General features: G+C 55.7%; 1 protein-coding gene across 1 annotated transcript in view; it reads left to right on the top strand.

Annotated features, from left to right (window-relative positions):
• The window catches only part of LOC140472017 (uncharacterized), a 153146-nt gene that overhangs the window by 75632 nt on the left and 66174 nt on the right, over window positions 1-11340 (top strand). Inside the window, exons 35-39 of the mRNA XM_072567457.1 lie at window positions 3139-3294; window positions 6022-6189; window positions 7462-7617; window positions 10234-10389; window positions 10668-10820. Of these exons, the coding sequence (XP_072423558.1) occupies window positions 3139-3294; window positions 6022-6189; window positions 7462-7617; window positions 10234-10389; window positions 10668-10820 (789 nt within the window). The remainder of the gene's footprint in view (window positions 1-3138; window positions 3295-6021; window positions 6190-7461; window positions 7618-10233; window positions 10390-10667; window positions 10821-11340) is intronic.

Here is an 11340-nt window from a genome sequence, read left to right as displayed (position 1 = left end):
GAGGAGAGTGGTCCCTGTGTTTGTGTGAGAGGAGAGTGGTCCCTGTGTGTGTGAGAGGGGAGAGTGGTCCCTGTGTGTGTGTGAGAGAGGAGAGTGGTCCCTGTGTGTATGTGAGAGGAGAGTGGTCCCTGTGTGTGTGAGAGGAGAGTGGTCCCTGTGTGTGTGAGAGGAGAGTGGTCCCTGTGTGTGTGTGAGAGAGGAGAGTGGTCCCTGTGTGTGAGAGGAGAGTGGTCCCTGTGTGTGTGAGAGGAGAGTGGTCCCTGTGTGTGTGAGAGGAGAGTGGTCCCTGTGTGTGAGAGAGGAGAGTGTTCCCTGTGTGTGAGAGGAGAGTGGTCCCTGTGTGTGTGAGAGGGGAGTGGTCCCTGTGTGTGAGAGGAGAGTGGTCCCTGTGTGTGTGTGTGAGAGGAGAGTGGTCCCTGTGTGTGTGAGAGGAGAGTGGTCCCTGTGTGTGTGAGAGGAGAGTGGTCCCTATGTGTGTGTGAGAGGAGAGTGGTCCCTGTGTGTGTGAGAGGAGAGTGGTCCCTGTGTGTGTGAGAGGAGAGTGGTCCCTGTGTGTGTGAGAGGAGAGTGGTCCCTGTGTGTGTGAGAGGAGAGTGGTCCCTGTGTGTGTGAGAGGAGAGGGGTCCCTGTGTGTGTGTGTGAGGAGAGTGGTCCCTGTGTGTGTGTGAGAGGAGAGTGGTCCCTGTGTGTGTGAGAGGAGAGTGGTCCCTGTGTGTGTGTGAGAGGAGAGTGGTCCCTGTGTGTGTGAGAGGAGAGTGGTCCCTGTGTGTGAGAGGAGAGTGGTCCCTGTGTGTGAGAGGAGAGTGGTCCCTGTGTGTGTGAGAGAGGAGAGTGGTCCCTGTGTGTGTGAGAGGAGAGTGGTCCCTGTGTGTGTGTGTGAGCGGAGAGTGGTCCCTGTGTGTGTGAGAGAGAGGAGAGTGGTCCCTGTGTGTGTGTGAGAGGAGAGTGGTCCCTGTGTGTGTGAGAGGAGAGTGGTCCCTGTGTGTGTGAGAGGGGAGTGGTCCCTGTGTGTGTGTGTGAGGACAGTGGTCCCTGTGTGTGTGTGAGAGGAGAGTGGTCCCTGTGTGTGTGAGAGGAGAGTAGTCCCTGTGTGTGTGAGAGGAGAGTGGTCCCTGTGTGTGAGAGGAGAGTGGTCCCTGTGTGTGAGAGGAGAGTGGTCCCTGTGTGTGTGAGAGAGGAGAGTGGTCCCTGTGTGTGTGAGAGGAGAGTGGTCCCTGTGTGTGTGTGTGAGCGGAGAGTGGTCCCTGTGTGTGTGAGAGAGAGGAGAGTGGTCCCTGTGTGTGTGTGAGAGGAGAGTGGTCCCTGTGTGTGTGAGAGGAGAGTGGTCCCTGTGTGTGTGAGAGAGGAGAGTGGTCCCTGTGTGTGTGAGAGGAGAGTGGTCCCTGTGTGTGTGAGAGGAGAGTGGTCCCTGTGTGTGTGTGAGAGGAGAGTGGTCCCTGTGTGTGAGAGGAGAGTGGTCCCTGTGTGTGTGAGAGGAGAGTGGTCCCTGTGTGTGTGTGAGAGGAGAGTGGTCCCTGTGTGTGTGAGAGGAGAGTGGTCCCTGTGTGTGTGAGAGGAGAGTGGTCCCTGTGTGTGTGTGAGAGGAGAGTGGTCCCTGTGTGTGTGAGAGGAGAGTGGTCCCTCTCTGTGTGAGAGGAGAGTGGTCCCTGTGTGTGTGAGAGGAGAGTGGTCCCTGTGTGTGTGAGGAGAGTGGTCCCTGTGTGTGTGAGAGGAGAGTGGTCCCTGTGTGTGTGTGAGAGGAGAGTGGTCCCTGTGTGTGTGAGAGGAGAGTGGTCCCTCTCTGTGTGAGAGGAGAGTGGTCCCTGTGTGTGTGTGACAGGAGAGTGGTCCCTGTGTGTGTGTGAGGAGAGTGGTCCCTGTGTGTGTGTGAGGAGAGTGGTCCCTGTGTGTGTGTGAGGAGAGTGGTCCCTGTGTGTGTGTGAGAGGAGAGTGGTCCCTGTGTGTGTGAGAGAGGAGAGTGGTCCCTGTGTGTGTGAGAGGAGAGTGGTCCCTGTGTGTGTGAGAGGAGAGTGGTCCCTGTGTGTGTGAGAGAGGAGAGTGGTCCCTGTGTGTGTGTGAGAGGAGAGTGGTCCCTGTGTGTGTGAGAGGAGAGTGGTCCCTGTGTGTGTGTGAGAGGAGAGTGGTCCCTGTGTGTGAGAGAGGAGAGTGGTCCCTGTGTGTGTGAGAGGAGAGTGGTCCCCGTGTGTGTGAGAGGAGAGTGGTCCCTGTGTGTGTGAGAGGAGAGTGGTCCCTGTGTGTGAGAGAGGAGAGTGGTCCCTGTGTGTGTGTGAGAGGAGAGTGGTCCCTGTGTGTGTGAGAGGAGAGTGGTCCCCGTGTGTGTGTGAGGAGAGTGGTCCCTGTGTGTGTGAGAGGAGAGTGGTCCCTGTGTGTGTGAGAGGAGAGTGGTCCCTGTGTGTGAGAGAGGAGAGTGGTCCCTGTGTGTGTGAGAGAGGAGAGTGGTCCCTGTGTGTGTGAGAGTGGTCCCTGTGTGTGTGTGTGAGAGGAGAGTGGTCCCTGTGTGTGTGAGAGGAGCGTGGTCCCTGTGTGTGTGTGAGAGGAGAGTGGTCCCTGTGTGTGAGAGAGGAGAGTGGTCCCTGTGTGTGTGAGAGGAGAGTGGTCCCTGTGTGTGTGTGTGAGGAGAGTGGTCCCTGTGTGTGTGAGAGGAGAGTGGTCCCTGTGTGTGTGAGAGGAGAGTGGTCCCTGTGTGTGAGAGAGGAGAGTGGTCCCTGTGTGTGTGAGAGAGGAGAGTGGTCCCTGTGTGTGTGTGAGAGGAGAGTGGTCCCTGTGTGTGTGAGAGGAGAGTGGTCCCTGTGTGTGAGAGAGGAGAGTGGTCCCTGTGTGAGTGGGGAGAGAGCGTCCCTGTATTTGAGGGAGAGTTGAGAGCGTGCCTGTATTTGTGATCGAGTGGAGAGTCTTCACTGTGTGTGGTGGAGAGCAAAGTGGTTTGTAAGAGCGTGAGATGTAAAAAGAATGTGGGTGTGCGGGGAGATGAGAAGAAAGTACAGTCCTTGTAGTGGATCAGCAATGATCTTATTGAGCGATTGGGGCAGTCCAGGTGATCTGAATGGTCTCCTTGTGTTCCTCGTCCTTGATGTTGTGAACTGTTAACCCTGTCCAGCAGCAGTTTAGTTTGAGCTCAGAGTTATGCTTTCCCCACAGAGGAGGCCTTTGAATGTCCAGCAGAATCTCGTCTCCAGCCCATTTGTCAGATGAAACTGGGATCTCAATGTTCCACTGATGACGACTGTGATATCTGGCAAAAGTGTTGTGAGACTGGATGTGGGAGGAGATGTGTCATGAGCTTCAAGCCTGGAGGTAAGGAGGAAAGATCCCCTCAGAGCCATGTCACTGTATCTGGGTGGGAGAGAGCTGTCTGTCTCAGACTCAATTCTCACATTCCTCTCCTGACGAACCTCACCATTCCCATCTTCCATGGTGTTCAGCTCATCGTGAACCACTGTAGTCTCTCTGATCTCTGTTCCCCCATCCAACCCTGAGTGTCAAATCCTGAGTCTGGTTCACACACCACCATGTAGGATTGGGAACACCCAATGGCACGCTGTGCAATACGGCCTCCTGCTGTACACACCCCATTATTGTCTTCAAATCCAGACCTGGACAACTGTGTCACCACCTCGTGATCAGCACCATTCGCTTATTCTGGGAACTCCTGCACACCCCTCTCGATCTCCATAATCTTGGCCAGCCACCTAAACCCCAAACCGATCTCTGTCACCTCATCCAGCCCCAACAGCCCTCCCGATCTCTGTAACCCCCTCCAGCCCCACACCCCCTCCCTGTCTCTGTAACCCCCTACACCCCCTCCCTGTCTCTGTAACCCCCCTACACCCCCTCCCTGTCTCTGTAACCCCCTAAACCCCCACCCTATCTCTGTAAGCCCCTCCAGCCCCACACCTCCTCCCTATCTGTGTAACCCCCTCCAGCCGACACACCCTCCCTATATCTGTAACCCCCTACATCCACTATCTATCTCTGCAACCTTTTCAAGCCCCTACACCCCCACCCTATCTCTGTAACCAATCCAGCCGCACACCTCCTCCCTATCTGTGTAACCCCCTCCAGTCCCTACACCACCTCCCTATCTCTGTAACCCCCTCCAGCCCCACACCCTCTCCCTGTCTCTGTAACCCACATACCCCCTGCCCGTCTCTGTAACCCCCCCCACACCCCCTCCCTATCTCTGTAACCCCCCTACACCCCCTCCCTATATCTCTAACCCCCCTACACCCCCTCCCTATCTCTGTAACCCCACCATACCCCCTCCCTGTCTCTGTAACCCCCCTACACCCCCTCCCTATCTCTGTAACACCCCCCTGCACCTCCCCCTATCTCTGTAACCCCCCTACACCCCCTCCTTATCTCTGTAACCCCCCTCCACCCCCTCCCTATCTCTGTAACCCCCTACACCCCCACCCTATCTCTGTAACCCCCTACACCCCCTCCCTATCTCTGTAACCCCCCTACACCCCCCTCCCTATCTCTGTAACCCCCCTACACCCTCTCCCTATCTCTGTAACCCCCCAACACCCCCCTCCCTATCTCTGTAACCCCCCTACACCCTCTCCCTATCTCTGTAACCCCCCTACACCCCCCTCCCTATCTCTGTAAGCCCCCTGAACCTCTCCCTATCTCTGTAACCCCCTCCACCCCCTCCCTATCTCTGTAACCCCCTACACCCCCTCCCTATCTCTGTAACCCCCCTTCACCCCCCTCCCTATCTCTGTAACCCCCCTACACCCCCTCCCTATCTCTGTAACCCCCTACACCCCCTCCCTATCTCTGTAACCCCCTACACCCCCCTCCCTATCTCTGTAACCCCCCCTACACCCCCCTCCCTATCTCTGTAACCCCCCTACACCCTCTCCCTAACTCTGTAACCCCCCTTCACCCCCCTCCCTATCTCTGTAACCCCCCTACACCCCCTCCCTATCTCTGTAACCCCCCCTACACCTCCTCCCTGTCTCTGTAACCCCCCTACACCCTCTCCCTATCTCTGTAACCCCCCTTCACCCCCCTCCCTATCTCTGTAACCCCCCTACACCCCCTCCCTATCTCTGTAACCCCCCTATACCCCCTCCCTGTCTCTGTCACCCCCTACACCCCCTCCCTGTCTCTGTAACCCCCTACACCCCCTCCCTATCTCTGTAACCCCCCTACACCCCCCTCCCAATCTCTGTAACCCCGTACACCCCCTCCCTATCTCTGTAACCCCCCTACACCCCCTCCCTATCTCTGTAACCCCCTCCCTATCTCTGTAACCCCCCCTACAGCCCCTCCCTATCTCTGTAACCCCCCTACACCCCCTCCCTATCTCTGTAACCCCCTACAGCCCCTCCCTATCTCTGTAACCCCCCTACACCCCCTCCCTACCTCTGTAACCCCCTCCCCTCCCTCCCTATCTCTGTAACCCCCCTACAGCCCCTCCCTATGTCTGTAACCCCCCTACACCCCCTCCCTATCTCTGTAACCCCCTACAGCCCCTCCCTATCTCTGTTACCCCCCTACACCCCCTCCCTATCTCTGTAACCCCCCCTACACCTCCTCCCTGTCTCTGTAACCCCCCTATACCCCCTCCCTGTCTCTGTCACCCCCTACACCCCGTCCCTGTCTCTGTAACCCCCCCTACACCCCCTCCCTATCTCTGTAACCCCCCTACACCCCCTCCCTATCTCTGTAACCCCCCCTACAGCCCCTCCCTATCTCTGTAACCCCCCTACACGCCCTCCCTATCTCTGTAACCCCCTGCAGCCCCTCCCTATCTCTGTAACCCCCTACACCCCCTCCCTGTCTCTGTAACCCCCCCTACACCCCCTCCCTATCTCTGTAACCCCCTACACCCCCTCCCTATCTCTGTAACCCCCCTACAGCCCCTCCCTATGTCTGTAACCCCCCTGAACCTCTCCCTATCTCTGCCACCCCCTCTAGCTCCAGTTTCTCTGCTGTCTGTGAGAGATGTTTCCCAGGGAAGGGTCTCTGTTGGATCAGCAGTTGTGGTGAAAGCTGTTTTTCTCTCTCTCTCAGTGTCTCCTAAAGGCCAAGGATCCACATGTCCGGACACGACCAGACTGCATTATGTCTGTCGGATGAACTTCACCGCTCCCTGCGATGGAGACGATTCCTGTGGTCACTGGGCATCGTGCTGTAAGACGGAGTGTGGACCTCGATGTGTGTCACAGTGGTTTGCGAGAAGTAAGCCCCTCTCACCCCGAACCTACGCTACCCCAGCAGGTCAGAGGACCAATAATCCCCCCACATTCAGTGACAGGGTCTCCTTTGCATGGGAGGGCAGGGCTTTGTCAGGCTAGACCCGCTGTGGTGTGGACACCGGGCTGTAAGTCCCACTCCAGCATTCCGGGATAAACATAGCCTTGTTAGCAACAGGAAAGGTAGCTTTGTACAGGGACGGCTGTGTCTCCCAAGCTTGACTGAGCCTGTATTTTTGAGAAAGTGAGAAAGGTGATTGGTGAGGGCAGGTCAGTGGGTGTTGTCGATAGGGATTGTAACAAGGCCTTTGACAAGGTCTCTCATGGTAGGCCAGAACAGAAGGTGAATATACACGGGATCCACACACAGTGAGCTGGTAAGATGGATCCACAACTGGCTTAGTGACAGAAGCACAGAGAGTAGCAGTGAAAGGGACTGGAGAACCGTGATCGGTGGTGTCCCACAGGGATTTGTGCTGTGACCCCCTTGCCATTTATCAGATATATAGGAGGAGAATGAAGGTGGCCCCCCCGATGAATATGTTCGTGATCGTCACGCAGGTTAGGGGTAGCTGTGGATACGAAGGAGGATTGCCCGAGGACAGAGCAGGATGGAGATAGACCAGAGGATTGGGTGAAGAGATGGAGTGTAATCTGAGCAAATGTGAGGTGATGCGTTTTGGGAGATCGAATAAGCCTGGTTTGTTTTCACGTGAACATGGAAAGGATGAGAGTCGACCTGATAGAAGGTTCCTCACTTACAAACCGAATGTATCGCCTGGTCAGTTTTACTTTCCCAGGACAGAAATGTCAATGACTATAGGAGCACAGATTTGGGGTAAAAGGGGAGACCGTGGGAGGCAGGTTTGTTTAACACACAGGGTGGTTAGTATGTGGAAAGTGCTGTCACGGGGGGTGGTGGAGGCAGGTACAGGAGCGATGTTGAGGAGGCACCTTGACAGATTGAGGAACTGGTAGGGGATAAAGGGATGTGAAAACCCAAGAGATAAAACGTTTTCAGGAGTTTATCACCATGGAAAGGGGAAAGTGATGCTGTCAGAGGAGGAGAGCAGTTGGAGGGAAAGAGGGAAGCAACAGTAAGTGAGAGGGTTATTGCAGAGGGTGGGCAGTAGAATGAGCATTCCCTGGTTTGGGAATGGGGGGAGGGTGGGGAACAGATGGGGAAGGTGTGAAGGAGTATGTGAAGGGCCCTGTGTGGGACTCTGTAACTGTGTCTGTCCTACCTTCCCATTGACAGAGCCTGCTGACCAGTGCCCAGAGGAGGACACCCTCTCCATGTTCTGTCAGATCAGCACCGGGCGTTCCTGTAATGACAACGGGGACTGTGATGGATACCACTCGTGTTGTGATGCTGGCTGTGGGAAGAAATGCATCCCAAAGTGTTTCACTGGAGGTGAGAAAGAGAGAGAGAGTGTGTGAGAGAGGGAAACACATCCAATGTGCCGGACATAGACAGTATCCAGGGAGTACAGATTCCCCAAGGCCATCCTGGAATCCCGGCTCTGATCCCTCCTCCCAGGTTAGCGAGGGATAGGGGCTCGGCAGAACAGGACCCCGCTTCTAATCCCTGTACCTGGTAAGGGATGGATCGTGGTGTGACACAGACAGGGATCCTGTTCCCGATCCCTGTCCCTGTGTTAGGGAGGGATCGTGGTGTGACACAGACTGGGATCCTGTTCCCAATCCCTGTCCCTGGGTTAGGGAGGGATTGTGGTGTGAAACAGACAGGGATCCTGTTCCCGATCCCTGTCCCTGTGTTAGGGAGGGATTGTGGTGTTACACAGACAGTGATCCTGTGTTCCCAATCCCTGTCCCTGGGTTAGGGAGGGATTGTGGTGTGAAACAGACAGGGATCCTGTTCCCGATCCCTGTCCCTGGGTTAGGGAGGGATTGTGGTGTGACACAGACAGGGATCCTGTGTTCCCAATCCCTGTCCCTGGGTTAGGGAGGGATTGTGGTGTGAAACAGACAGGGATCCTGTTCCCGATCCCTGTCCCTGGGTTAGGGAGGGATTGTGGTGTGACACAGACTGGGATCCTGTTCCCGATCCCTGTCCCTGGGTTAGGGAGGGATTGTGGTGTGACACAGACTGGGATCCTGTTCCCGATCCCTGTCCCTGTGTTAGGGAGGGATTGTGGTGTGACACAGACAGGGATCCTGTTCCCGATCCCTATCCCTGGATTAGGGATGGATCGTGGTGTGACACAGACAGGGATCCTGTTCCCGATCCCTGTCCCTGGGTTAGGGAGGGATTGTGGTGTGACACAGACAGGGATCCTGTTCCCGATACCTTCCCCTGGATTAGGGAGGGATTGTGGTGTGACACAGACAGGGATCCTGTTCCCGATCCCTGTCCCTGGGTTAGGGAGGGATTGTGGTGTGAAACAGACAGGGATCCTGTTCCCGATCCCTGTCCCTGGGTTAGGGAGGGATTGTGGTGTGAAACAGACAGGGATCCTGTGTTCCCAATCCCTGTCCCTGGGTTAGGGAGGGATTGTGGTGTGACACAGACAGGGATCCTGTTCCCGATCCCTTCCCCTGGATTAGGGAGGGATTGTGGTGTGACACAGACAGGGATCCTGTTCCCAATCCCTGTCCCTGGGTTCGGGAGGGATTGTGGTGTGACACAGACAGGGATACTGTTCCCAATCCCTGTCCCTGGGTTAGGGAGGGATTGTGGCGTGAAACAGTCTGGGATCCTGTTCCCGATCCCTGTCCCTGGATTAGGGAGGGATTGTGGTGTGACACAGACAGGGATCCTGTTCCCGATCCCTGTCCCTGGATTAGGGAGGGATTGTGGTGTGACACAGACAGGGATCCTGTTCCTGATACCTGTCCCTGGGTTAGGGAGGGGTTGTGGTGTGACACAGACTGGGATCCTGTTCCCGATCCCTGTCCCTGGGTTAGGGAGGGATTGTGGTGTGACACAGACAGGGATCCTGTTCCCGATCCCTGTCCCCGTGTTAGGGAGGGATTGTGGTGTGACACAGACAGGGATCCTGTTCCCGATCCCTGTCCCTGGATTAGGGAGGGATTGTGGTTTGACACAGACAGGGATCCTGTTCCCGATCCCTGTCCCTGTGTTAGGGAGGGATTGTGGTGTGACACAGACAGGGATCCTGTTCCCGATCCCTGTCCCTGGGTTAGGGAGGGATTGTGGTTTGACACAGACTGGGATCCTGTTCCCGATCCCTGTCCCTGGATTAGGGAGGGATTGTGTTGTGAAACAGACTGGGATCCTGTTCCCGATCCCTGTCCCTGTGTTAGGGAGGGATTGTGGTGTGAAACAGACAGGGATCCTGTTCCCGATCCCTGTCCCTGGGTTAGGGAGGGATTGTGGTGTGACACAGACAGGGATCCTGTACCCGATCCCTGTCCCTGGGTTAAGGAGGGATTGTGGTGTGAAACAGACAGGGATCCTGTTCCCGATCCCTGTCCCTGGGTTAGGGAGGGATTGTGGTGTGACACAGACAGGGATCCTGTTCCCGATCCCTGTCCCTGGGTTAGGGAGGGATTTTGGTGTGACACGGACAGGGATCCTGTTCCCAATCCCTGTCCCTGGGTTAGCGAGGGATTGTGGTGTGACACAGACAGGGATCCTGTTCCCGATCCCTGTCCCTGGGTTAGGGAGGGATTGTTGTGCAAACCACACAGTATCCTACTCTCCAGGAATATGAGTACACCCTGTTTGGATGTTTTGGTCTGTCTGATGCCTCTGTTCCATCACAGTTAAGTCGTCTGTCTCTCCTCAGCCCGTTCTCTGTTCCCACTGTAGGCCACGAGAGAGGAATTGTGTGTGAGCTGTCTGGAATACTGCGGCAGATCATGGAGTAGTGTTGTGAAGGCTGAGTTGTCCCACCCTCTCTCCAATTCCCAGCTTCCTTCACAAGGCACTGGGCTCCATTCTGTCAGTGAGATGGGAGAGTGGGGTGTTTATCTGTTAATTCCACAGTCACAAGTGATTTGTTGTCTGATTCTGTCCCCCATCTCCCTGTGTTTGTCTTCACAGAGAACGGAACCTGTCCCATTGCAAGGAGGCTGACGATGTTGTGCAACACGACCCTGGGAAAAGACTGCAAGAACGACACGCAATGCGACGTGTGGCAGAGGTGCTGCCTGGCCAAGGGCTGCGGTGGGAAATGTGTCCCAACATTCATCAGTAAATGTGAGTATCCATCACCGCGGTGCCTACCACAGGTTTGTGTGATAATCCCGAATGTGCTGAAGAGGACCAATGTGAGCAGTGTAGAGTCAGCTTTACACTGTACCTATGAGCATGGTGTTTCTATCCTGGTAGTGTTTGATGAGTCGGCGCTGTAGAGGAACCATGACTCTGTATCTAATACCACTGTCCGTGTCGTGGGAGTGTTTGATAGAGGACAATGGAAACATTACACTGTATGTAAACAAATTGACCAAGTGAAACCTTATTCTCTCCTTCAGTTTTGCGAAAGAAATGCCCAGAACATTCCCGTGTGTCTTTTCACTGCAAGAAAAACAGGACTCGATCTTGTGAGGATGATGATGATTGTCCTTCCTATGAACAGTGCTGCGAGATTGGATGTGGCAAGAAATGTGTCTCCTCATTCAGGCAAGGTAAGGATTAGGGTCTGACAGAGTGTCAGCAGGGGAATGGTCTGGGGCAAGATAGTTCAGCACAACGGAGACGGCAGGGTACAGACTGAGAGAGTCCCGAGACTGCAGGGAGCAGAGTGAGAGAGTCCCGAGACTGCAGGGAGCAGACTGAGAGAGTCCCGAGACTGCGGGGAGCAGAGTGAGAGAGTCCCGAGACTGCAGGGAGCAGAGTGAGAGAGTCCCGAGACTGCAGGGAGCAGAGTGAGAGAGTCCCGAGACTGCAGGGAGCAGAGTGAGAGAGTCCCGAGACGGCAGGGAGCAGAGTGAGAGAGTCCCGAGACTGCAGGGAGCAGAGTGAGAGAGTCCCGAGACTGCTGGGAGCAGACTGAGAGAGTCCCGAGACTACAGGGAGCAGACTGAGAGAGTCCCGAGACTGCAGGGAGCAGACAGAGAGAGTCCCGAGACTGCGGGGATCAGAGTGAGAGAGTCCCGAGACTGCAGGGATCAGAGTGAGAGAGTCCCGAGACTGCAGGGAGCAGAC

The sequence above is a fragment of the Chiloscyllium punctatum genome, unplaced genomic scaffold (assembly GCF_047496795.1).
Source record: "Chiloscyllium punctatum isolate Juve2018m unplaced genomic scaffold, sChiPun1.3 scaffold_218, whole genome shotgun sequence".
NCBI lineage: Eukaryota > Metazoa > Chordata > Chondrichthyes > Orectolobiformes > Hemiscylliidae > Chiloscyllium > Chiloscyllium punctatum.
The sequence above is the reverse complement of the archived record's forward strand: the minus strand, read 5'-3'. Positions and strand labels throughout refer to the sequence as shown.